The following is a 26,969-nucleotide window of genomic DNA, read 5'->3' on the forward strand; positions in this document are numbered from 1 at the left end:
GGTATCAGGATGATGCTGGCCTCATAAAATGAGTTAGGGAGGTATTCCTCTTTTTCTATTGTTTGGAATAGTGCTTCTCTCTGTACCTCTGGTATAATTTGGCTCTGAATCTGTCTGGTCCTGGGCTTTTTTTTTTTTTTTTTTTGGTTGGTAGGCTATTCATTACTGCCTCAATTTCAGAACTTGTTATTGGTCTATTAAGGGATTCGACTTCTTCCTGGTTTAGTCTTGGGAGGATGTATGTGTATAGGAATTTATCCACTTCTTCCAGATTTTCTAGTTTATTTGGATAGAGGTATTTATAGTATTCTCTGATAGTAGTTTGTATTTCTGTGGGATCAGTGGTGATATCCCCTTTATCATTTTTTATTGTGTCTACTTGATTCTTCTCTCTTTTCTTCTTTATTAGTCTGGTAGTGGTCTATTTTGTTAATCTTTTCAAAAAACCAACTCCTGGATTCATTTATTTTTTGAAGGGTTTTTTGTTTCTGTGTCTCCTTCAGTTCTGCCCTGATCTTAGTTATTTCTTGTTTTCTACTAGCTTTTGAATGTGTTTGCTCTTGCTTCTCTAGTTCTTTTAATTGTGGTGTTAAGCTGTTGATTTTAGATCTTTCCTGCTTTCTCCTGTGGGCATTTAGTGCTATAAATTTCTCTCTAAACACTGCTTTAGCTGTGTCCCAGAGATTCTGGTGTGCTGTGTCTTTTTTCTCACTGGTTTCAAATAACTTATTTATTTCTGCCTTAATTTTGTTTTTTACCCAGTAGTCATTCAGGAGCAGGTTGTTCAATTTCCATGTAGTTGTGCAGTTTTGAGTAAGTTTCTTAATCCTGACTTCTAATTTGATTGCACTGTGTTCTGAGAGACAGTTTGTTGTGATTTCTGTTGTTTTACATTTGCTGAGGAGTGTTTTACTTCCAATTATGTGGTCAATTTTAGAATAAGTGCGATGTGCTGAGAAGAATGTATATTTTGTTGATTTCAGGTGTAGAATTCTGTAGATGTCTATTAGGTCTGCTTTGTCCAGAGCTGAGTTCAAGTCTTGAATATCCTTGTTAATTTTCTGTCTCATTGATCTGTCCATTAGGGACAGTGGCACACTAAAGTCTCCCATACTATTGTGTGGGAGTCTAAGTCTCTTTGTAGGTCTCTGAGAACTTGCTTTATAAATCAGGGTGCTCCTGTATTTCATGCATATATATTTAGGATAGTTAGTTCTTCTTGTTGCATTGATCCCTTTACCATTATGTAATGGCCTTGTCTCTTTTGATCTTTGTTGGTTTAAAGCCTGCTTTATCAGAGACTAGGATTGCAACTCCTGCTTTTTTTTTTTTTTTCATTTGCTTCCCATTTGCTTGGTAAATATTCCTCCATCCCTTTATTTTGAGCCGATGTGTGTCTTTGCACACTGATGAGTCTTGACTCTTTATCCAGTTTGCCAATCTGTGTCTTTTAGTTGGGGCATTTAGCCTGTTTACATTTAAGGTTAATATTGTTATGTGTGAATATGATCCCATCATTATGATGCTAGCTGGTTATTTTGCCTGTTAGTTGATGCAGTTTCTTCATAGTGTCGATGGCTTTTACAATTTGGTATGTTTTTGCAGTGGCTGTTACCAGTTTTTCCTTTCCATATTTGGTGCTTCCTTCAGGTGCTCTTGTAAGGCAGCCTGGTGGTGATATCTCTCAACATTTGCTTGTCTATAAAGAATTTTATTTCTCCTTTGCTTATGAAGCTTAGTTTGGTTGGATATGAAATTCTGGGTTGAAAATTCTTTTCTTTATGAATGTTGAATATTGGCCCCCACTGTCCTCTGGCTTTAGGGTTTTTGCTGAGAGATCTGCTGTTAGTCTGATGGGCTTGTTTTTGTGGGTAACCTGACCTTTCTCTCTGGCTGCCCTTAACATTTTTTTTCCTTCATTTCAACCTTAGTGAATCTGACAATTATGTGTCTTGGGGTTGCTCTTCTTGAGGAGTATCTTTGTGGTGTTCTCTGTATTTCCTGAATTTGAATGTGGGCATGTCTTGTTAGGTTGGGGAAGTTCTCCTGGATAATATCCTGAAGAGTGTTTTCCAACTTGGTTCCATTCTCCTTGTCACTTTCAGGTACACCAATCAAACGTAGGTTTGGTCTTTTCACATAGTCCCATATTTCTTGGAGGCTTTGTTCATTCCTTTTCATTCTTTTTTCTCTAAGCTTGTCTTCACACTTTATTTCATTATGTTGATCTTCAATCTCTGATATTCTTTCTTCCACCTGATTGATTTGGCTATTGATACTTGTGTATGTTTCACGAAGTTCTTGTGCTGTGTTTTGCAGCTCCATCAAGTCATTTATGTTCTTCTCTAAACTGGTGATTCCAGTTAGCAATTCCTCTACCATTTTTCCAGGTTCTTAGCTTCCTTACATTGGGTTAGAACATGCTCCTTTAGCTTGGAGGAGTTTGTTATTACCCACCTTTTGAAACCTACTTCTATCAATTCATCAAACTCTTTATCCATTTTTGTTGCCTTGCTGGTGAGGAGGTGTGAATCTTTGGAGAAGAAGAAGGCCAAGGTCTTTTTTTTTTTTTTTTTTTGAAATGGAGTCTCGCTCTGTATCCCAAGCTGGAGTGCAGTGGCGCGATCTCAGCTCACTGCAACCTCCACCTCCTGGTTCCCATTTCAAGCAATTCTCCTGCCTCAGCCTCCAGAGTAGCTGGGATTACAGGAACGCAACACCACGCCTAGCTAATTTTTGTAGAGATGGGGTTCCACCATGTTGGCCAGGCTTGTCTTGAACTCCTGACCTCGTGATCCACCCAACTTGGCCTCCCAAAGTGCTGGGATTACAGGTCTGAGCCACCGCCCCTGGCCCAAAGTCTTTATAGTTAACTGCAATTCCTACCTGGTTATAATCTTCTTCTCCTCATCTTTACCTCTCTTATTCTATATACTCCAACCACCCCATTTACCCTGGGTTCCTCAAACACATGCCATGCTCCTGTCTTTATATTAACTGGGTCTTTCTTCTTGGAACACTTCTTCCCTAGATAGCCATATGGTTAACTCCATTACCTCCTTCGTGTTTTTGCTTAAATATTATCTTCTCAGTGAGGACTACTGTGACCACTATATGCCAGTCCAACCTCTCTTACTCTTCTGTATTTCATAGCACTTTTCATCTTCTAAGTTGTTATAAAGTTTACTGGTTTATTATGTTTACTGCTTATTTTCTGTCATTCCATTAGAATGGAGGCTCTACGAGTGCAGGGGTTTTTGTATTTTGTACAATTCTATCTCCTAAGTACTTAGAACAGAGACTGGTACAAAGGAAATGCATAATAAATATTTATTGAGTGAATGGTGAACCAATCAGTGAGTTATTATTAATATAGAACTAGCACATATGTAACACAATATAGACCCAAAGTCTTTTCATAGAGCAGGAATACAGTGAAATATAGTTACATCCCAAATGCCCATTGATTGGTAAATAGATAAACAAACTTTTGTATAGCCATACAATGGAAGGCAACCTAGAACAAAAAGGAACAAAATACAGATAGAGCAACATGGATGAATATCAAAAACATTAGATGAAACAAACCAGATTAAAAAAAAAAACTGTATATAATATTATTCCATTTGTAAGAAATTTTAGATAAATCAAAACTATGGACATGGAAAACAGGTCGGCAGTTCCCTAATGCCAGGGGTGGTATAAGGATGTGAAACAGGAATTAACTGCAAAAGGACATGATGGAGTACCCGAGGGTTCTCAAAGTTTTCTGAAACTTGATTGTGCTGTTGGTTGGACTACATGTTTATTAAAATTTATTGAATGGTTTGCTTGAAATGGATACATTTCAGGGTCCATAACTTATTCTTCAAAAAACTGCAAGCAAGCCTGGGCAATATAGTGAGACCCTATCTCTAAAAAAAAAATACAAATAATTAGCTGGGCATGGTGGGAAGCACCTGTAGTCCCAGCTACTTGGGAGGCTGGGGTGGGAGGATTGCTTGAGCCCAGGAGTTCAAGGCTACAGTGAGCAATGATTATACCACTGCACTCCAACCTGGGCCACAGAGCAAGACTCTGTCTCAAAATTAAAAAAAAAAAAGAAAGACAAAAAAGCTGCAAGCAATAAACAAACAAATACAGTTAATTCTGACCACATGCTATTAGAATTTAATCTTTCTTTAATTCAGGAGCACTTCACAGTCTTGGGGCAACTTCAGAATGAATGAGCACCTCTGTATGACAAAAATATGTATTTAGTAATTTGCTAAAGTTCAGAGCCTTCTCTGTACCAGCCTACTGGGCACCCCTAGCAATTGGAGGAACAAAATAGTTGTTGTTGTCTTTTTTTTTTTTTTTTTTTTTTTTTGAGATGGAGTCTCACTCTGTTGCCCAGGCTGGAATGCAATGGCGCAATCTTGGCTCACTGCAACCTCCACCTCTCGGGTTCAAGCGATTCTCCTGTCTCAGCCTCCCTAGTAGCTAAGATTACAGGAGTGCACCACCACAGCCAGATAATTTTTGTATTTTTAGTTTTACCATGTTGGCCTGACTGGTCTTGAGCTCCTGACCTCAGGTGATCTGCCCACCTGGTCCTCCCAAAGTGCTGGGATTACAGGCATGAGTCACCACTTCCAGCTGGAGGAATGACTTTTCTGTTCCTCCGCTGTCAGGATCATGTATTTGTAGGCTGCAACACCCACCCCATCCCCCACCCCGTACCCACACTATGAACTCCGCCATGGGAGAGTCCATACCTCACTTTCCTTATGCCATGTGCCAGAGGTGCCACGCCCATGGGAGGTCCTCAGTCAATTCTAGTTGAATGAGTAGATGATTATTTCAGAGTGGCATACAAAAGAAAATTTATAGTCACCGACAGACTTGATATTCTCTTGCTATGGAGTCAACATACTATATTATTACCAAAATTTTACATGTATTCCCAGATTTTTTTTGTCCATACTTGGAAGTTATCATTAAGGAGATAACATAAATGCTTATTTTTAATTTATCATCTACATATTGAGTACCCTCTATTTGCCAGGCAAATTTTGTTAGTTTGCAAGGATGGATGTGATGGTTAACAAAACAAAGATTTGGGCCTTACTGGAAGCAATTATTTTGGGTAAATTGGGCAGTCATATAAAAGATGTCTTTAAGGACTGTTCTCTTTAGATTTTGGTGAATAAATTAAAGATTATTCATTTTATAGCAATTTTTGGAGTTTTAATACCATGGATGAGTACTTTGTTTTGCTTATGAAATGAAGTGGAGCAAAATTACAGACACTTTTCTTCCCAGGGTAGGGAGAATGTCTTTGGAAAAGGAAATTCCAGCACCACCCCTTGAGGTCTTTCTTTTCCAGCATAAATCTTCCAACTGTGGGGCTCACTCAGTAAGTAAGCACACGTGAGCCACACCCCACCTCTGCAGAGACTCATGCGGGGTGAGGCAGAGGCTAGGTATTTGCTAATCCTTTTAGCTTGAGCAAGCAGAAGAAGGAAAACTCAGGAAATAAATCACATGAAAATATGAGAACAATAGGAAAGAAAAGCCTGTCTTTCAGGTTTGCTTCCTGTTCTAATACTTGTGGAATGTGGTCTTCTACTGATGCTTAATATAACTAGAATATGCAAAGTTGTAATTCTTTCCTTAACAAAAGCTTTCCTTTGTCTTTTAGCATCATCCTTTTAAAACCAGCATCTCTCAGAATTGTTAAAATTTAAGATATAGTAGCCATTTAGTTGCAACTTCTATAGAGTAACATTTTACAAAGTAAACATTAGTTACATATACAGTTTTCACTGAATTTAGAATATCTAGTAAAGCTCCCATTCGCTTTTTATGTTTTTCTAAGTAAGCCGGCTCTTACAAAATGTAGCCAAGTTTTGAAGAAATACAAAGTTTTTAAAAACCAGAAGATCTTCTAGTACAAACTACCTGAATAGTTAAAACAACTTTTGCATATCCGTTTTTAGTATCCTATTAGCAGAACTGCTAAGTTTTAATTCATTTCCTTCCCATTAAGAAAGAATTTTTTTATGGCTGTAATTCCCATTAGCCAAGGAAGTGTCACTAATTCGCAGGATGTTTATGGTCAAATCCAGAAATAAGGGTGTCAATTAATGTAATCCTCATCTGCTTGTATATGGCCACTATCAACCACTGTTGCCTCCCAGGTCATTGCTGTTCTGATCAACCATCTCATCTTTTGGGACTCTGCCTACCCCTTCCCTCCCACCATAATTCCTCCACCCCTAACAGCTGGTGTCTCAAAATGAGTCCTCACACAGCTGGCAGCATCTGGACAAGGCAGAGAGCTCCAGGATTAGTACTCATGGCATTTGTGTTCTGAGGAAGTTTCCCTCTACTTCCTGCTCCATGCTAGATTTGGCTGCCTAGAAAAGTCTGGCAGTAACCTAAGTTACAGTATTTGATAGTGGTAACTGTAGTAATTGTAAACCATCTTCTCTAAAGGCACCAAGTTGTATGTCTGCCACTTGGACTTTGACCTAGTAAAGGATTTTCTCACAAATGGTCCAGATTGCCAATGTTTAGGCTTATGTCCACTTTAACTTTTACCTAATAGATAGAGTGGCTTCCATCCAGGAGGAGTGCAAGTGTCACTTTGGGTACCCCAGGTGGGTGAGTCGAAGACTTCCCAAATCAGACAAGCCAGTGAAGTCTGTGTTATAAGGCAGAATGCTTGAAAACTCACTAAGTACAACTTTTGGTCGTAAACGCACACTGGCTTTCAGAAGGGGAAATTCTGTCTCACTAATTCACTTACTTTAATTTCTTTCTGGAAATAAATGAATAAATCACAGTAGTTCTTTCAGAGTTTGAAAAATATTTAGAGTGTTCCGTGGAAAAAATCAGTAGATGCCATTAGTCTATATTTTTAGGAAGGCTAAATAGAAGCTGTTCCTCAAACTCAGCCATGGTATGATATAATGCGGCATTATTATAACAGAGAAAAGTAGTGGTGTGCTGAAGGCAGTTTACACAGGCTGGCGGGTCAAATTGTTACATTTCAAGGAATTCTGCAAGCTGTTTGATATCAGTTTTGCTAGCTGGTTGGAGGCTTGTAGAATAGGTCACTGCAGGAGTATTTACATCACAATAAACAAAGCAGTCTGAGGCTGCCTCCCGCCTCCTCACCCCCAGCCCAAACCAGTTAAGCATTTACCAGGATATCACTGGATAAAAGATTGGTTTAAAAATAGAGAACAAAGAGTAGGACCAATGGGATAAATGCTGCAGAATTACAAATAGATAGCTTCCTCAGAGTTGGGTATTGAGACTAATCTTGCTTAGCATTTTAATAAATTCCCTAGAGAGAGGTAGTATACAGAGAAATGTCCATACCTTTCAGATGACATTAAATGTTTCCAGATTTAAACTATAAACCCATGGGATTAACACCCAGAACTCTTAGTAAAACTGTGTGAGTTCTAATAAGGCAAGAGTAAGGCAATTTGGGGGAAAATTATCTTAACATTCTCTTGTTAAATGGTAATTTCTAGCCTTTGTGTTACAACCTAGAAATGAAATTTACAGATTTCTGTAGACATTTTCTATGTTTATTAGTATAACTTGTTAGCTGTGATTAAAAAAAAAGGCCACTTAAATGCCAAGCCCCATCAGAAGCTCTAGAAACCAAGAAGAAGAACTGTCCCACTCTTAGAAAGAAACCTTAATGCACACTTCCTGCAGTTTTGGTTGACATGCTTCAAGGATAATGTAATGGAACTGGAAGAGTTTCAGAGAAAATTGCATAACCTGGTTGGGGTATTATAGGAATCCCAGATGAGGCTGAAGATTATATTAACTAGCAAATCATGAAAGGTCTTGAATAAGGTAAATATAGCTGTATTAAGCAAATCCTGAAAAACTGGAACTAAAGTGCACTTCCTTGATCTTTGAAATAAGAATTTATAAAAGTAATAGAAATATACTATTGTTTCTCGAGGAAAAGAAGAAATGATAGCAACCTCAAAGTTTAACTTTTATCAGTATTTAAAAATTATTATAGTTACATATTTTGAATATGCAAAATTTACTGTGTATTTCCTCTGATCAGTGACCTCCCTTTATCAGATAGGCTCCGTCAAAAGGAAGAGTGAGTCATTCTCCCTCTTAACTTACCTTTAACCACTTTTGTTTGTTTTTTTTTCTTACGGCAACTCAAAGCAAAGAGCTGGAGGAGCTAGCCATTATAATTGCTTACTCTCATCGCTTAGCTCCCCAGGTGGGATGTGTTTCCAAGACACATTTTTGTATTTATAAGGAAATGTAGTTAGGATTAATTTTTTTGTCCTAATTAGAACTCACATTTTGGTTAAATCCTCAATTTCATTAAAAAAAAAAAAATCAGTGTTTCTTAAGAGTGAATTAGGCAAAGGGAAGAAGATAAGGGATCACACTGTTCTAGGGAAAAGATCTTCCTCACAGTGGTGGGTGGGCTGTTTGGGTGTGAAAAAAATAGGGCAACTTAATTAACCATGACGAAACAGACAAGTGTCTTTCAAAAAAATCAGACAAGGTCTGCACAATCTTAATAATAAAAATTTTAGAGAAAAATGATTTTCATGTTAGTTCAGAAAGCTGTGGTAAATGACCTAAATATATTGCACTTTCTGGTATTTTTTACTTTTTAATGAAATATATACCTTCAGCAAAGTGCACACATCATTTTAGACATCTCAATGAATTTTCATAAAATGAACACATCCAGTAATCACCATCCAATCTAATGCACCAAATATAGATGTTCCATATACTGTGTGTATATATATATACACACATACATTGTATATATAGTATGTAGATTACTTATACTAATCAATTGTAAATATGAAGGATATTTATTTGTATTCATATTTTTAAGAAGAATGAGATTTAACAGGATATTATTGAAGGGTTTAATTCACCTTTCAAGTTTGTTATAGTTCTTTTCCCCTTTTGTGTATTTTAATCACTTTATTTCACAGTATTCTTTTGAAATAAAGGAGAGGTGAGCACTCCAGAGTTTCAGGTAGGAGACAGCAAACAGTATACTTTGTTGATCTCACGCATAGACCTATCATTTAGATTTGTTGTAGAGCCTGATTGAGGCCATTAATGCTTTTTTTTTAAAAAAAATTATATTTGTTAAAAGGAAGGTAATTTTTAAAACGTGAAAAAAAAATGGGCACGGGACATGAGAGTGCCGCAATACCGCAAATAGAATGTAAGGAAGGAAATAACTTTTAAGAAACAAATTTTGTTAAATTAAGTAGCGTGACTAAATACTTTAATTCCTTTTCTTGTAGTCCTTAAGGATCATTTGACTTTGAACCTTTTAAGTTAAAGAGGAGTAGCCTGAAAGCCTGAGCTCCCTACCACCCTGAGGGGGTGCGGGTGCTGCTGGGCCGGCCGGGGGCTTCCCCTAGCCCCTGCTCCTGCGCCCTCCCCCCGCTTCCCCCTCCTCCCCTCCCTATCGCCCTCACCCCCCCTTCTTCCCCCGTGACCCCTGACCCCAGCTAATCTGCATAGAGGAATGACAGGCATCCGCTGGGCAGGATCCGCCGCGCCGGCTGCGGCCGGCCGGGCTGGGAGACCCGCGCGGGGGAGAAGGTGAGGGGACCCGGCGGGCCGCTAGGCACAGGCCGGGACATGAACGCTTGGAAGTCTGGCTGGGAGCGGACCCATGATCGAAGGACCAAAGGAGCCGCGTGATCGCTGGACCTGGCCCTGCGACCCCAGTCATGGGCCAGACCTCGGTGTCCACGCTGTCCCCGCAGCCCGGCAGCGGTGAGTCCCGGGCGCACGCGATGCGCTCCCGCCGCGCGGGCGCGGGCGCGGGCGCGGGGCTGGCGGCGGGGCCCCGGGGCAGGCAGGGCTAGGCGTCTGGTCGGGTTCCGCTCGGACCCGCCAAGTCCCTCGGAGAAACCCCAGAGGTAGCGCTCGCCAAACTCTTTGTCGTGAAAGAGGAATGCCTTTTGGGATCCAGCCGATTTTACCTTAAAGGCACAGGCTCCATTTTTCTGTGCTCGGTGCTTCGCTGTGGTTTTGTATCCAAATTATTTCGAAGCCAGAAACTTACGGGAAACGCCATTTGTGTATTACTGTGTTTTTAAAAACGCGAAACTTAGAGAGCAAGAGAAACATGCCAACAGGTTTTTCTGTATTTACGGTTGGCTTGCAAGCAAACTAGGAATGAATGCTTTCAAGCTTGTCAACTGATTTATGGTTTGTTATTCGGAGCAGAAGCGCTGATCGCCTTATCCTGGCAGAACGTTGAATACTTAATAACTACCCCCGAAATGCGTAATTGTTTCAAATGAGACTTGTTTTGTTTATAATAGACACAGCAGCTATAACATTTAGGGAAACATACCTCATGAACTTAGTTCTCCAGGACTAAAGTTAGTTTTATGGAAACGTGTGTAACGTGTCTGAGTTCTAATGCTCTGTTTTAAAAGTCTCTTTTTTTCCATTTTCTTAAACAAAAAGAGGGAAGGAAGGTACGTCTGGCATTTCCCCAGCAGTGTAGGGCTTAAAAAAAAAAAAAAAAAAAAAAAAAAAACTGTTTGGTGGTGTTACTTGTGATTAGATAAGGAAATAAATTTAAAAGGTACTATTTTGATATTTTTCCATCAACGATTAAAAATAAAACTCAAAGGGACCATTTATGTCGTTCATTGAGATATTTGATACACTTTTGAAATTGTGCAAACATCAACAGGATCTTGCTGAAAGGAAATGACAGGGCACAGAGGAAGGTTTTTAAATCTGCCTCAGGATGTCTAGCTAGATAGCATTCTGTCATTCCAACCTCCCACCCTACTTTATACCCAGTGGGTTTCTTTAGGTAGCACAGCTTCACTCCCTGAGATACCACAAGCTTTGCTGAGGTTTCTGTTAATATCATAGAAGACCTCTCTGCAAAGAAGGGACATCAGAATCAGAATATACCTTCTTTACCATTAATGACATGGCTACAGCTCTGAACATCAAAAAGACTTCATGTTGACAGCTTTTCGAGAGATTTAAAAAATCCTACTCAATTTTAAATTTAGTAAAACTATTTTGTGCAAATAAGACTCGGTTTCCTTTGTCTTACCTTAAAGTAGTGTGAGACTTCTTTTCATTTCAAGGAAGGGTTATATTTTTAAATTTGTGCACCCGCAAAGATAGAATTAAATTAGTACTCCAATACGAGAGGTATACAGAGAGTATTGTCCTGAATTTAGTGATTTTTATCACAAAATATTATTCGAGTGAATATTAGAAAAGCAAATTTTGCCTTAATAAAAATCAAGGATGTCTAACAAGCAAATAAAATCCTGAAGTGAGACTCCCTGCCTCTTACGCAGTACAGCCAAAAACACCCGGATTGCTATAATTCCAAATCAAATGACTGATTATAATGAGAACCTGTAATCTACTTAAGTAAAAAGTGTTTTAAACAAAAAGTTATGCTTGATCATAGAAGATAATTTAGAGAAATATCTCACAGAATGGTGTTATACTTAAATTGCAGGTCCTCAGTTTTGTGGATTAAAAATGTGTATGAAATGAAATGACCAATCCATACATCATAAATCGAGGGTTTTTTTTTTTCAGTTAAGGGATGACAGTGGTTATGACTGAAGTTGTGGTATTGTAAAAGCAGAACAATTTTCTTGTGGTATCCAGTATCTCTAAGTCTATTAGAGCTACCCCGTTTCCCTGAAGGTTTGTCTTCAGATTCTAAGTGAAAACCAAAAAATAAAAATAAAAAATAAAAAATAAAATAACGTTCGCTGAGTTTTATATTCATGTCTGTATTTTTCTGAGTCTGAGACTGTCAAACTCTCTACTATTCCAGGTATTTTGTTCACTCCTTGCTAGCTGTTTAACTCTGGCTTTACAGATGGTGTGAAGATCCTTGTTTGATCTTAGCCATCGACTAGTTGTTTAAGTCTGGAGCAGCTGCTTAGGATTACAGTATTAAAGATGATTCTCATCTTAATTGCTTAGTGGGCGAAAATCTGTTTAAGTCAAAGGAATCAATAGCACAGAGTTTAATTATTCATACTTATCGCTCAATTTGGCCTTTTGTAAAAATCTTCATTATAGGCTAGAAGTTAGCTTGCTTCTCCCCGTTTTGACTTTAGGCTCTCTAGAGCCTTTCAATTTAGGTTGCACCTAATTCTCTGGGTTCTAGGAAGACCATTAATAATTTTTTCTGAAAATATGCAGTTAGATCCATTATTTAAAAAAAAAAACAGCTGTATTGACGTATAATTCACATACTATAAAATTCACCCATGGAAAGTGTACAGTTCATTGTTTTTCAGTTTGTTCACAGTGTTATGTGACCCTCAGTCTCTATTCCCACCCTATTCAACCAGCGGGCTCTACTTTAAACACTAATCAACTCTTCTGTCTCTATAGATTTGCTTAGTGAGAACATTTCATATCAATGGAATCATAATGTGTCATTTTGTGACTGGCTTCTTTCAGTTAGCATAATGTTTTCAAGGGTCATCCATGTTGTAGCATGTATCAGTTGTTCATTTCTTTTTATTGCCAAATAATATTCTACTGTATGAACAAGCCACATTTTAATTATCCATTTATCAGTTGATGGACATTTGGGTTATTTCTGCTCTGGGCTATTTATGAATAATGCTGCTCTGAACTTAATGTACAAGCTGTTGTGAAAATATGTTTTCATTTCTCAGGTATATATTTAGGAGTGGAATTGCTAGATTATATGGTAGGTAGTTCTATGTTTAACCTTTTATGGTGTTGCCAAGCAGTTTCCAAAGAAGCTAGACCATTTTACATTCCTGCCAGCAGTAAATGAAAGTTCCAATTTCTTCATATCCTTACCAACATTTGTTACTGTCTTTTTGATTATAGCCATCTTAGTAGGTGTGAAGTTATATCCTGTGGTTTTGATTTCCTTTAATTACTAATGACTTTGAGCATCTTTTCATGTGCTTATTGGCCATTTGTATATCTTCTTTGGAAAAAAATGTCTTCAGGTCCTCTGCCTAATTTTAGTTGGATAATTTGACTTCCATTGGAGTTTTAGGAGTTCTTTATATACTAGATCCAAATCCCTTGTCAGATACATGATTTGCAAATATTTTCTGCCATTCTCTGGGTTGTCCTTTCATCTTGATAGTGTGATTTGCTGCTCAGATTTTTAAAGTTTTGATGATGAGCAGTTTATCAATCTTTTTCTTTTGTAATTTGTGTTTTTGGTATCACATCTGAGAACTACTGCCTAACCAAGGCAAGAAGATTTACACCTATGTTTTCTTCCGAGAGTTTTATAATTTTAGCTCTTACATTTAGGTCAGTAATACATTTTGAGTTAATTTTTATGTGTGGCGTGATGTAGGGTTTCAACTTCGTTCTTTTATATATGAATATCCAGTTGTTCCAGCACCATTTGTTGAAAAGACAGTTCTTTCCCCATTGAATGGTGTTCCACTGTTGTCAAAAATTGATTGACTGTATACGTAAGGGTTTACTTCTGGACTCTCAATGTGGTAATGCCAATTACCACAATGTCTAGATTACTGTAGCTTTGTAACAAATTTTGAAACCTAGAACTATGAGTTTTTCAACTTCGTTCATTTAAAAGTTTCTACTGGTTATTCTGGTTCCGTTGCATTTTCATATGAGTTTTGCAATCAACCTGTCGATTTCTGCAAAAAAGCCAATTAGGATTTTGATAGCAATTGTATTGAACCTGTAGATCAATTTGGGTAGTATTGCTATCTTAACAATAAGAAGTCTTCTAATCCATGAACATAGATGTCTTTCCATTTCTTTATATCTTCTCTCTTTTCACCGTGTTTTGTAGTTTTCAGTGTAATGCAGTGGTGTGATCATGGCTCATTCACTGCAGCCTCAACCTTCTGGGCTCAAGTGATCCTCCAACATCAGCCTCTTGAGTAGCTGGGACCACTGGTGCCCACCACCATGCCTGGCTAATTTTTGTATTATTGGTAGAGATGGGGTTTTGCTGTGTTGCCCAGGCTGATCTCAAACTCTAGAGCTCAAGAGATCTACTCACCTGGGTCTTCCAAAATTGCAGGGATTATAGCCATGAGCCACCGTGCCTGGCCTGAACTCATTTTTTAGTCCTACTAGTTTTTCAGTGGATTCCTTATGATTTTCTATATACAAGATCATACTATATACAAGATCTATTTATGTGTGCAAAGAAACAACATTTTAATTCCTCCTTTTAGAGTTGAATGCCTTTTTTTTTTTTCTTATTTAATAGTTCTGGCTAGAACCTTTAGTCCAATGTTAAGTAGAAGCAGCAGTTGTGAGCATTTTTGTCTTGTTCCTGATCTAACAAAGAAAAGTCTTGTTTTTTTTTGTTTTTTTGTTTTTTTTTTTTAACCATTAACTGTGCTATTAGCTATGGTTTCTTCATAGGTTCCCTTTGTCAAAAAGTTCTCTTCTATTCCTAGTTTGTCAGTGTTTTTATCATAAAGATTGTTCAATTTTATCAAAGGTTTTTCCTGCCTCTATTGAGGTGATCGTATGGTTTTTGTTCTTTATCCTATTCATTTGTCACATTACATTAATTGATTTTTGGTTGTTAAACCAACCTTGCATTCCTGGGATAAATCTCACTTGGGTAATGTGTATAATCCGTTTTGTATGTTGCTGGGTTAGGTTTACAAGTATTTTACTGAGAATTGGATCCATTATTTCTAAGTACAGGCTAAAACGATATGCCCCCAAATAGGATGGTTTCAGTACCCTCTGGCATCATGCCTTACGAGGACTGAGACTTCTGGTATTTCATTGTCAAGTATAGAGCATGGTAGATTGGATACAATAAGTTTTTGATGAATATATGAATGAGTCAACAAATAGTTTGACTGCTTTAAGCCAATGACTATATGAATGAGAGGTATGTATTATTTATATTCTTTTTTTAGTCCAAGAATTACAGTACTCTGACTGTATTGTCTGAAGGGAGGTGTCTGAATCTAGTAACTATTTCTTCTAGTTTTTTCCAACCCCACCCCATTTTCACAGTGCCACAGACCAACACTTGGCTGCTTCTCCTCAACCCTTGGGTTGAAAGGGCAGACAATGCCACTGTCCGCATTTTTAAGAGATAAGAGAACAAGTAAATAAAGTGTGCAGGATCATATCTAGGTTGTGATAGAACCTGTATTTATCTGTGTCTCTGGGCTTCCAAGTTTTATTCAGGGCCCTGTATTTGTCTTGTCCAGAATATTTATCCATTTCCTTGTAAACCAGGCACAGGAAGAAGTCCTAAAGGCAAAAACTGATAGAGTTTGTTTTCTTTACGGTGTAATATGCACATGGCAGGAAGGCAAACATTACAAGATGGTTTGGGATAAAAAGGAGTTTACCCCCTTCCCGAATCCTCCAGTCCCACTTTCCATCTATAACCCAGCATGAACAATGTTTTTTCATTCCACATAGTTTTCATTCATAGATATCTTTGTCAGCAGTCAAACAAGACATACTATACTTACTGCTCAATACTTCAAATTTTTCGTGTAATATAACTTGAAAATATTTCCATCTTGATCTCTTTAATCCTATAAATGAACACGATTGTAGTATGTGGATATATCAAAACTTCCTTTAAAATAATCTAGTTGTATTTTAATATTGTTCCTGGGTTATCTGCGTATGTGTATGCTATTGTGAATAATACTGAAATGAACATCCGTATCTATGACCTGTCTCTGCACTCCAGGCTCAAATATGCAACTCCCTATTTGACAGTTCTGCTTGAAAACTTGCTGGGCATCCCAGAGGTAACGTAGATCTAATGGAAGATTTGATTTTGTCCTCCAAGCCAGTTCTTCCCTTGACTTTCTACATTTCACCAAATGATACCCCAACCAGTCACTTATTCTAGCCCAAGATCTAGGAGTTATTCTTAGGTTTTCCTTCCCTGCTCCACATGGATCCATCAGCAGGTCTTGCCCTTTTTTCTTCCCAAATATATCTCAAGTCCATGCTCTTCCATCTGTCCTTACTGCCACTATCCAAGCTCTGGGACCATCCATACATGGACAACTGCAAGCTACATGTCCTAATGACGTATTAGCAGTAGAGTGGCTAGGTTAAAAGATTTGTGTGTTTTATTTTGATAGACTTTGCTACATTACTCTCAAAGAGGCTCTCTCAGTGTATCTGCTTATTATATGAGACTTTGTGTTTCTGTACTCTGTCACCACCACTGCGTATCAGGGTCACTCTTAGCCCATAGCCTTGTGAGAATTAGAAGTCACTTCCTCTGGTGAGGCAGCTCCACAGCACAGACTTAACAAGTGGAACATTAGCAGGAATTTAGTTCCCACTCATTCTCTTACCTAGGTGTCCTTCTGCAGTCAACACTCTACACAATTGTACATGACTACAATGCTGTGCATAAATAATTTTTTAGACTCTTTATAAATCTATATTTAAAAAATGGCATCTTATTTTAATTATGAGTGATGCAGGACATTTATATTTATTTTTCTTTGAATTGACTATTTATAGACTTTCCTTACTTTTATGGTTTCTTACAGATTTGTATTTTCAGGAGATTAGCCTTATGTCTATTATATATTTTAACATTTAAAAAACTTTTCTCGTACCTTAAATTTGTTTACAGTATTTTTTTATAGAAAACTTTAAATTTTTAAGTCAAATTGATTAGTCGTTTTCTTTCTTACAAACTAGGGCTATTTCCTCTGCTTTCCTCTGCTATTTTTCTTGTGTTTTGACTATTTGATCTCTGTAATTTATTCTGGCTTAAGATGAATAGATTTAATAATATAAAACTTTTAAACTTTTACATGGCCAAAAAATTTAACATCAGAAAGTTGAAAAGGAAAATAATAAAGTTGAAAGAAATATTTAATTATATATAAAAAATAATAGTTAATATCATTAATGTAGTAAGACCTCTTAAAAGTCAATAACAAAAAGATAAACAACCACATAGGAAAACAAGTAAATAACATGAACAGACATTTTCTAAAATATCTAATGGTTACAATTGTGAACTCACTATGGACCAGGAACTACTCTAAGTGCTTTACTTGAATTAACTTTTTAATACTTATGACATTTATCCGGGGTAACTAATATTAATATCCCCATTTTATAAATGAGGAAAACCAAAGTACAAGAGCTAAGTAACTTGCCCAGGTCACTTGACCAAAGAAGAACATAAGTGATCACTTGGTATATATATGAATTAAGGTTTAAGCAATTAAATGGAAAAAAAAAAAAAAAAGGGATGCAACTGATCACCAATGAGTATAGCAAAGATTAAAATGAGTAATTCCCAAAAGACAATTGTTTTGTGGTAATTTACATTGGTACAACTTATCAGGAAAGCAGTTTGGCAGTATATTTTAAAAGTAATAAAATGTGCACTTAGGCCGGGCGCAGTGGCTCACGCCTGTAATCCCAGCACTTTGGGAAGCCGAGGCAGGTGGATTACCTGGGGTCAGGAGCTTGAGACTAGTCTGACCAAAATGGTGAAACCCTGTCTCTATTAAAAATATAAAAATTAGCGAGGCGTGGTCGCGGGCACCTGTCATGTCAGCTACTTGAGAGGCCGAGACAGGAGAATTGCTTGAACTTGGGACGAGGAGGTTGCAGCGAGCCGAGATTGCACTATTGCACTACAGCCTGGATGACAGAGTGAGATTCTGTCTCAAAAAAAAAAAAGTGCACTTAGACTACTCTTAGACACAGTAGTTCCTCTTACAGAAGTATATTGTAAAAGAAATAATTAATTGCTCATAAAAACAGTTTTTACAAAAGCCAAAAATTGGAATTAATAGTCAAACATCAAGAGACTTGTTGAATTTATTGAAATACAGACATGTGATAGAATAAGCCATTTAAAAATGATGTAAAAATATTTTTAAAGGCAATTTTTATGATAAATAGCATCAACATGTGAAAAGGCAGGTTGTGAAGTAATATGGTTCCATTTAAAAATATGTAAAAAAGAAAGTTATTTGTACATACACATACACATAGAGGAGAGGAACTTCTTTTTTTTTTTTTTTTTTTTTTTGAGACGGAGTCTTTCTCTTTCACCTAGGCTGGAGTTCAGTGGCATGATCTCAGCTCACTGCAACCTCCACCTTCTGGTTTCAAGCGATTCTCCTGCCTCAGCCTCCTGGGTAGCTGGAATTACAGGCATGAGCCACCATGTCCAGCTACTTTTTGTATTTTAATAGAACGAGATTTTATCATGTTGGCCAGGCTCGTCTCAAAGTCCTGACCTCGTGATCCGCCCGCCTTGGCCTCCCAAAGTGTTGGGATTATAGGCGTGAGCCACTGTGCCCACCCAGGAACTTTGTTCTTGAAGAGTTGGTGTGACAGTCATGGCTTTCCCCTGCTTTGGAAATGATCAAACCCAAGGCTTCCATATCCACTGTCCACCTGGCCCTCGTCCGTAATTAAAGTCATGAGCTGACCTGCAACTGTACTAGCTTTTCTCCAGCTGCGTGGATTCTGAGCTTTAAGCTCAGTGGCTAGTTTTCAACTACTTTTTTTTTCCTTTGTCAGTGATGAAAACAAAAACATTGGTCCCAATATAGCCACCTTCTTTTTAGGTTTAATTGTTTTTTTAGTCTGTTTGATAATAATGTGAATGTCACTTACTTTGAGAGAAAGAATGTGAGCAAAGTTTCAACATCACCTACTTCTCTTTGGTCCATAGCTCATCAGATTTGGTCAGTGAGTAATATCCCAAATATTTTAATTTTATTTTTAGCAATCTGAAATAGAAAATAATAATAAATTTATTTTATTTTTAGCAGTCTGAAAACATAATGGCTAATGAGCAAGTCACACATCACCTCTTGCCTTCTTAATGCAGTGGGGAAGGAAATAAGAATTGTAAGAATTGGTCTTACAATTAAGCCTATTTAATTTGAATAGAGGAAAAATTCCAACATTTTTTCTTTTCTTTGGGGACTTTACTGTAGCAGGTTAACTGCTAGTCTCTATTCTTGGGAGAAAATATTAATATTTAGTGAAGACTCGACTGGTGCAAAGGTGATATTAAGGATAGAAATAGTCTTAAGAAAATAAACACTTCTTGTTTCCTCCCCACAAAAGCAGGGGAACAAAAACCAACACTACAGAAATACAGAAAGGAATGGGCAAATCACATTACTTGCTAAAAGGTCGCTCTAACCATTATCATTTATACTTATAAACCATCCCTCCATTTATTTTCATTTCAAGGGGCTGGATGTTTTTATTCACATCAACCTTCTGGCAAGTAAAACACTGCAGCCCTTAGCACTAAGGAAATTTGGCTGCCAAGGAAGGACTGAAGTGCTATTTTGCTTAAGAATATCCTGGAAAGCTGTGCTGGTATGTGCTTGGCAGGTATAGTCCTACAAATCAGCCTGTTTTATGAGGGGATATTAAGAAGGAGAAGAGTGGCACCTTCATGCAGCAAGCAGTTCCTAAATTAAAGTTATTATATGTAAAGTGTTATGCTAAGCAAGGTGGGAAGTTTCAAAGATAAATCCTACACAGACCCTGCCCACAAAGCGTCCAGTCTAGAAGATGCTTGGTGAAAATGTGCAGAAATGAGAGTGGAAGGGAAGGGATACCTAGAGAATTGTAGGACTAGATCAGGAGGCAAAACACAGAATGGGGACAAGAATTCAGGCTCTGAGAAGGAAAGGGGTGGAAGGCAATACTGAGAGCCACAGGCAATGGGAACCTCTGAAGCTTTTTTTTTTTTTTTTCCATCAAAACAGAGAAATGATTATTGATTTGCCCAGGAGATGAGTCGGCCTGCCGCATGCAGTATAGATTTCATGGGGAGAGACTGAAAGTGGGACCAAGAAGTAGGCTGGAATAATCCAGCAAGGTGAAGTGGATGCCTGATCTGGGGTGAGAGGTGGGTAGAGAAATGGGAGTAGGGTCTCACCCAACTCTCGACTCCCAGAGTTACCCAGTTTGTATCTGCAACTCTGACCTCTCTCTGCACTCCAGGCTCAAATGTGCAACTCTCTATTTGACTGGTCTGCTTAACTTGCTGGGCATCCCAGAGGTAACATAGATCTATACAGAAGGTTTGATTTTTGTCCTCCAAGCCAGTTCTTCCCTTGACTTTCTACATTTCACCAAATGATAGCCCAACCACTCACTTATTCTAGCCCAAGATCTAGGAGTTATTCTTAGGTTTTTTGTTCCCCTTCCACATGGATCCATCAGCAGGTCTTGTCCTTTTTCTTCACAAATGTATCTCAAGTCCATGCTCTTCCATCTGTCCCTACTGCCACTATCCAAGCTCTGGGGCCATCCATTACATGGACAACTGCAGTAGATTCCAGCTGCTCTTCTGCTTCTATTCCCACCCTTCTGCAATTCATTTTCCACAGAATAGCTAAAGTAATTTCTTAAAGCATAAATCATGTCACTCGCTCACTCAAAACCTTCCTGTCCTCCCATTGCACTTGGAATGAAATCCAGATTGCATAGTATGGCCCTCGAGGCTCTACATGAGCCCATATGATCCCTGCCCACCTCTCTGACCTCATCTTCCATCACTTTGCCCTGGTCCCCTCTCTACTGCTGCAGTCTCACTGCCTTTTTCAGTCCTCAAACAAGCCTGGCTCAGTCCTACCCATGGACCTAGGCTGTTGCTGCTCCCTATTTGAGACACTCTTCCCTTGGCTCTTCGCAAAGCTGACTCCTTGTTTCGGCTGCATCCTTGCGCTTCATAGAGACCTTCCCTGCCTACCCCTCTCCAGAATAACCCCCCCGGCCGCCACCCACAGCTCTCTGTGCCTTCATTGCACTTAGCACTCAGATGATCTTGTTTGTTTTATTCATTGTCTCTCTTTGCTAAAACACAAGCTCCATGATCTAAAAGACATCTGTCTTGTTCACCAATGTTTCTTCTTATTCCTAGATATATGCCTGACAACAACACTATTTGTCAAATAAAAGAATAGCTCTGTTTGACCAGGTCATATATTAGTAGAGTAATAGGAACTGAGTAGAAAGTTCAGGGGCATCTAAGAAATGCGGAGTTGTTTAAACTGATTCTTTAATCTTTAATTCTCCAGTCTCTAAATATCATGCTCTTTGCTACCTATCTATTGAGCTCACAGTATGGAAACCGAAGACATAATTCTCTTTTTTACCCTGCCCCAACCCCTGCCTCTCCCCATTTCAAAATCATACATTTCCTGTTATTTCCTATTCTCCCATTTTCTCATGTTCTCAGCAGTCTTTTTTTTTTTTTTTGAGACAGAGTCTCACTCTGTTGCCCAGGCTGCAGTGCAGTGGCCTGATTTCAGCTCACTGCAACCTCTCGTTCCTGGGTTCAAGTGATTCTCCTGCCTCAGCCTCCTGAGTAGCTGGGATTACAGGCACCCGCCACCACGCCCAGCTAATTTTTGGATTTTTAGTAGCAATAGGGTTTCGCCAGGCTGGTCTTGCAGTCTGGTCTTGAACTTCTGACTTCCAAAGTGCTGGGATTACCCGTGTGAGCCACTGCGCCCAGTCCCAACATTCTTATATTATGTTTTTGATTATATCAGTCGTCCATATAACAGCAGAAATGCCAATGATAGCTAAGGCTTGTGGTAAACCACGATTTCTTTTTCTCTTCCACATACCTTTTGTTTTTCCTACTGGTGTTTTTGTTAGATTGCTAAGCGTCCTACATACTCATCCCTATACTTTCTCTTGTTGTGTATTTAATAAATCGCTTGTCAATATGTTCAATATGTTCAAACACTCGAGTTATTCTTTCAGGTTCATCTTGAAGAGCTTCATACATAGCCTTTGCCCTCTTCCCACGGGGACTGGATATTCTCCGAGCCCACTGTCCGGCTGTTGTCTTGGGATCTCTCTTCATCACACCAGGGGGATTCCTTCTGCTTTCCTCTTGCGTTGAATCTCCAGATTGCTGGATCCCACGCCTTTTTTTTTTTTTCTTTCTGTGTCTATTTCCTTATTTTGGCAGAGCACACAGAGTGCTTCTTGAGAAAAGCTCATGGGGTGTGTGGTTTTTGAGTATTTGTATTAGAACGTGTCTTTATTCTGGCTTCATGCTTGGTTGATAGCTTGGCTGGGACATAAGGTAGCAAAGCAAACTTGCTGCAATATGCACAAACACCACCATCCCTCCCAATTCATCAGGATGAACATTTTCCTTTTATCTAGAAGACTTGATTTTTCTCTTTAGCAAATAGCTTTTAACTCATTTCAAAAGACTTTCTTGGGTTATGGTCACACAGAATCTCAACTTTGACTTGGCTTGTTGCAATGGTCTAAAAAATATTTTATGGAAGTTTAAAAGTTTTATGGTACATAGACTAATTTAACAATGTGCTTACTGTGATAATAATGTGCTGGCATTTTTAAAGAAGACTCACATTTAAGATCTACATTGAATAATTGTGGTATTCCTGTATTTTTCTGTGTTTTTATTTTAGGGATGCAACATCTTTATGGGATGCTGGTTCTGATTGGATCCTGGGGTATTACAAACTACCATTGATATTTCACAAAAGTGCCCAATTGTGAGACTCACTTAGTGTGCAAAATACTGATTGCTGGGTCCCACATTATAGGTCAACAAAATCAAAGTCTTTTGGAGAGGGGTCTCAGAGTCTGTGTTTTCAACAAACATTCCAGAGGATTCCTAAGGTGAGAAACATCTTCTGGAAAACAAATTATAGGTTAGTTGTACTGTACAGATGCTCCTCAACTTGTGATGGGATTGTATCTTGATAAGCCCATCATAAAGTGAAAAAAAAAAATAGTAAGTCAAACCATGGTAAGTCACGGACCTTCGGTATTTAAATTAAAAAAAGTCCTCATTTGAATATTTATGTGTGTCTTTCTCTTTACTTGAGGCAAAAGTTACAAAATATCCAGTTCAGAGACTCTGATGTTCTGTACGCAAATGCTGGGATGAATTGGGTCATTCATATTAACTGTTTATGAGCAAATATTCCTATTGTCAAGTGGAATGTTGAGATTCTTATGGAATATTATTGCCAGAAACCTGTTTGCTTTTATGTTCATTTTGTTAATATTATAAGCAGCAAAATAATGCATTTCCCACAATAACTAGGTTTGAAGTAAATATATAGTTACATTAGAAGGCAAGGAAGTTATCAGCAGAATGCCAATTACTGTTTAGGAAAAGGCCACAGAATTTCAACTTGTTGCCTTTTCAAGAAGACCCCTGTGAACTTTATCTGAGGGTGCTGCATGCTAATTACTTAACCCAAAGCCAAAGTCAAAGAACAGGTCTCTAGATGAAAATAGCTGTTTAACAATGAGTAGGAAGAATTATAAGAAAGATTTTAGTAAAATACATTTCTGAAAAGGAGGCTGAGCCCTTTTCCTTTTTAGAACTGTAGGCGGCAAATTCTGAAAATTCCAAAAGGAAGCAATCATTTATTTAAGACTTCTGTTCATGCGTTCCTTTCTGGATAATGTTTGACTTTTTATTTTCGCCTGTTTGTACTTTAGGCATCCTTTCCTTTCAATTTTGTGCCTATTTGCAGCCCATTGCCCAGTGTGAAGTAAATTCCATTCAATCTTAATTGGGGTCTCTTAAAAGCTTTTTCTAAAGAATTTTCCAGCCTCCCTGTGGAAGGCCACTGTTTGTTGCCTAAGGTGTTTCAGGGTGTGCTGAACATTCCCTCTGACCTTCCTTCTTGTATAAAAATGTATCTGACAACAGCTGGGTGGCTCACAGGACTGAGAAGGGCAGTCTAACAGGATGATTCAGGATTGTGCTGATCAATGTCATCTATTATAAAGGTATTTTGTGTTTTTCAAAATTTCTTCTTCTGTAAAGTTAACTTGTGTTGACCTGCCAACCTGTTTATGAAAGAGCCAGGTGAGAATGGAAACTTGGAATAAACCAGAACAAGTTAACTGAGCTCATGCCGTGGGTTCCTGTTGGCCTGACTGCGCTGTGCTTCATTTTCCTAAAGGCCTCTAAAGCAGAATTGTATACATCTGTGCACAACTAATGTTCTGTTGCTTGGAAAGTACTTGACTGCCAATTTTTTAAAGAAAACATGAAAAGAATAAAATCAAACATGAGATTTTTAGAAGAATTTAGAACTGTACACTTTTAAAAAACTGAATCCCCTTCAGTCATCCAACCACAGAATGTCAGAACATACGTATACCTCATTTTCCAAACAAGAATGTTTTAATTTAGGAAGCCATTATAAAGTAATCATAGCAAAATCCTTCAAAGAACTTTTCTTTTTCCTTCTTTCAAGTGGGCTGAGGTGGAGGTGAGGTTGAAAGCTGTGTGACATTTTCACTTTACATTCGACATGTTAATAAATAACTTTGCAGATAATAGTAAATGTCTGTACAGTATTAGTCTGCTAAGGCTGTCATAACACCATACCACAGACTGGGTGGCTGCAACAACAGAAATGTATTTCCTCACTATTCTGGAGGCTGAGGTCTAAGATAAAGGTGTCAGCAGGGTTAGTTTCTGCTCAGAGCCTCTGTCTTTAACTTGTAGATGGTTGCCTTCCCTCTGTGTCCTCCTACAGTCCATCTTCTGTGCACACACACACGTCTGTGCTCAAATGTTCTCCTCTTATAATAACCCCACAGGAGTAGAGCCCACCCATATGACCTCTTTTTACCTTAATTTTACTTTTTTAAAGGCCCTGTATTCAAATATGGTCCCATGTTGAGGTACTGGGAGTTAAGATTTTAACATATGAGTTTTGAGGGGCACAATTCAGCCCATAGCAGTGTCCTTTTTTTGTTTTTGTTTGTTTTGTTTTTGTTTTTTTGAGACGGAGTCGTGCTCCGTCACCCAGGCTGGAGTGCAGTGGTGCAGTCTTGGCTCACTGCAACCTCCGCCTCCCAGATTCAAGCGATTCTCCTGCCTCAGCCTCCCAGGTAGCAGGGACTACAGGCATCACCACTCCACCTGGCTAATTTTTGTATTTTTAGTAGAGACAGGGTTTCACCGTGTTGACCATGCTGGTCTCGAACTCCTGACCTCAGGTGATCCACCTGCCTCGGCCTCCTAAAGTGCTGGGATTACAGACATGAGCCACCATGCCCAGCCCCTTTTTTCTACATTTTTTGAATAGGCCATTTAAGGATTTTAAGCCATGTCCCTAAAACCAGTGTACAAACCAGGATTTATTAGCAATGTCCCATAAGCACACTGCATCCATTGTCTTTTTTCTGATTTTTCAGTTTCATTTCTTAACTGATTAAGGCCTCTTCCCCACTCACCTCAACAGTGCCATATTCAGTGGATATGACTTGAGTAAGAGGAGGCATTGAAGGTGATTTTCAGCAATGTAAATTAACCAGTGTGACTAGGCAGTACTCTTAGGAGGTAAAGCATAGGCTGTTGAGTATATAGGGTAAACTTAGAAAATGGAATATGTGTTTGTGACCAGCCTGGGCAATGTGGTGAAACCGATCTATATGAAGAATAGAAAAAATTATGTGGGTGTGGTGGTGTGCACCTCTAGTCCCAGCTACCCAAGAGACCAAGATGGGAGGATCACCTGAATCCAGGAGATCAAGCCTGTGGTGATCCGTGATCATGCCACTGCACTACAGCCTGGGCGATAGACAGAGTGAGACCCTGTCTTAAAGAAAAAGAAGGAAGAAGGGAAAGAAGGAAGGGAGGGAAGGAGGGAAGGAAGGAAGGAAAGAAGGAAGGAAGGAAGGAAGGAAGGAAGGAAGGAAGGAAGGAAGGAAGGAAGCAAGCAAGCTAGGGGACAGGGAGCAAGGAGGGAGGAAAAGAGGGAGAGAGGGAGGAAAGGAAGGAGGAAGAAGGAAAAAAGGAAGGAAGGGAGGGAAAGGAGAGGAAAGAAGAAAAGGAAAGAAAGAAAGAAAGAAAGAAAGAAAGAAAGAAAGAAAGAAAGAAAGAAAGAAAGAAATGGAATATGTGACATTATGTTTCTGCCATTGTGTAAGGAATCAATACCAGTAACTTGTGATTGGACCACCAAATTGATTAATGTTCAGGAAAAAAAAAACCCAAAACTACTTACCAGGATCCTAATCCCAGTGTGGTCAGTAACTAATGTGGCCACCTGACTGGTTTTATAATCTTCTTTGAGGGTCCTGAATGTGAAGCACTGTATTTGGAAAAATGTTTTGTTCTCAAATGTCACTACATATATAGTCTTCCTTTTCTCTGTTTGGTTTTGGTGGCTCTGTATGCTTTCATTGTCTTAGATGTGTTTGAAATCCACAGGGTGACATGTCTCTTTGCAAAGAGCTGCTAAAATAAGAAAGAAAATGAATAAGCGTGTTAAAGAAAGATGGTGTTTAAACACCTGTCAAAGTAAAGCCAGAACAAGAATGTTCTTGCAAGAAAATGCAGCAGCCCCATTGAGACAGGTTGGTAACTTGAAGATGATTCATTACGACTAACTGCATTTGTATTCTAGCCCATATGCATTGTAAACCACCTAGCAGGCTTCCAGTGATGTCTTGCTATCAATTTGTAAATATCACAGGAAACTCTTAACTGGTGCAGTCAGTTTTGGTGGACTGCTTATCTTGTCACAAGACATGAAGATAATGCTTCCAAAGCACACCCACCTCCTGTAGGTTCCAAATTCCTTATTTTATTGAAAAAGGTCCCTCAAACTGGTTAAGCACCCTAATAAGAATTGGGTGCATCAAAATCTAGTGACCTTAGGTCCTTTTGTAAAATGATTAAAAACTCTCCCTAAACCTCAGAAATTATTTCATTTTATAGGCATCTCTTGGACCAGGAATTGCCTTGAGATGGCGAGATACAAGCATTCTGCAAAGACTGCAAATAAGACTCACTTCTCTTAGGCCCTTACCCGAATCCAGATTATGATGGATTGGGCATGGGGGTCAGGGCGTGCAGAAGTTCTTAGCCAAACCTCTACACCCTTTAGTTGTGACTCTGTCATTGTAGACTTTTAAGG

General features: G+C 38.6%; 1 protein-coding gene across 10 annotated transcripts in view; it reads left to right on the top strand.

The window, feature by feature from the left end:
• PHACTR2 (phosphatase and actin regulator 2) overlaps window positions 1-26,969 on the top strand; it is a 294,524-nt gene that overhangs the window by 131,791 nt on the left and 135,764 nt on the right. For 2 of the 10 annotated variants that reach the window (XM_001090338.5, XM_001090568.5), the window contains exon 1: window positions 9,530-9,798. The exons of the other annotated variants lie outside the window; for them this stretch is intronic. In XM_001090338.5, the coding sequence (XP_001090338.2) occupies window positions 9,753-9,798 (46 nt within the window). In that variant the 5' untranslated portion in view covers window positions 9,530-9,752. Of the gene's footprint in view, window positions 1-9,529; window positions 9,799-26,969 lie in introns of those variants that run through there. 10 annotated transcript variants of the gene reach the window in all.

The sequence above is a fragment of the Macaca mulatta genome, chromosome 4, assembly GCF_049350105.2.
Source record: "Macaca mulatta isolate MMU2019108-1 chromosome 4, T2T-MMU8v2.0, whole genome shotgun sequence".
In the NCBI taxonomy this organism is placed as follows: domain Eukaryota; kingdom Metazoa; phylum Chordata; class Mammalia; order Primates; family Cercopithecidae; genus Macaca; species Macaca mulatta.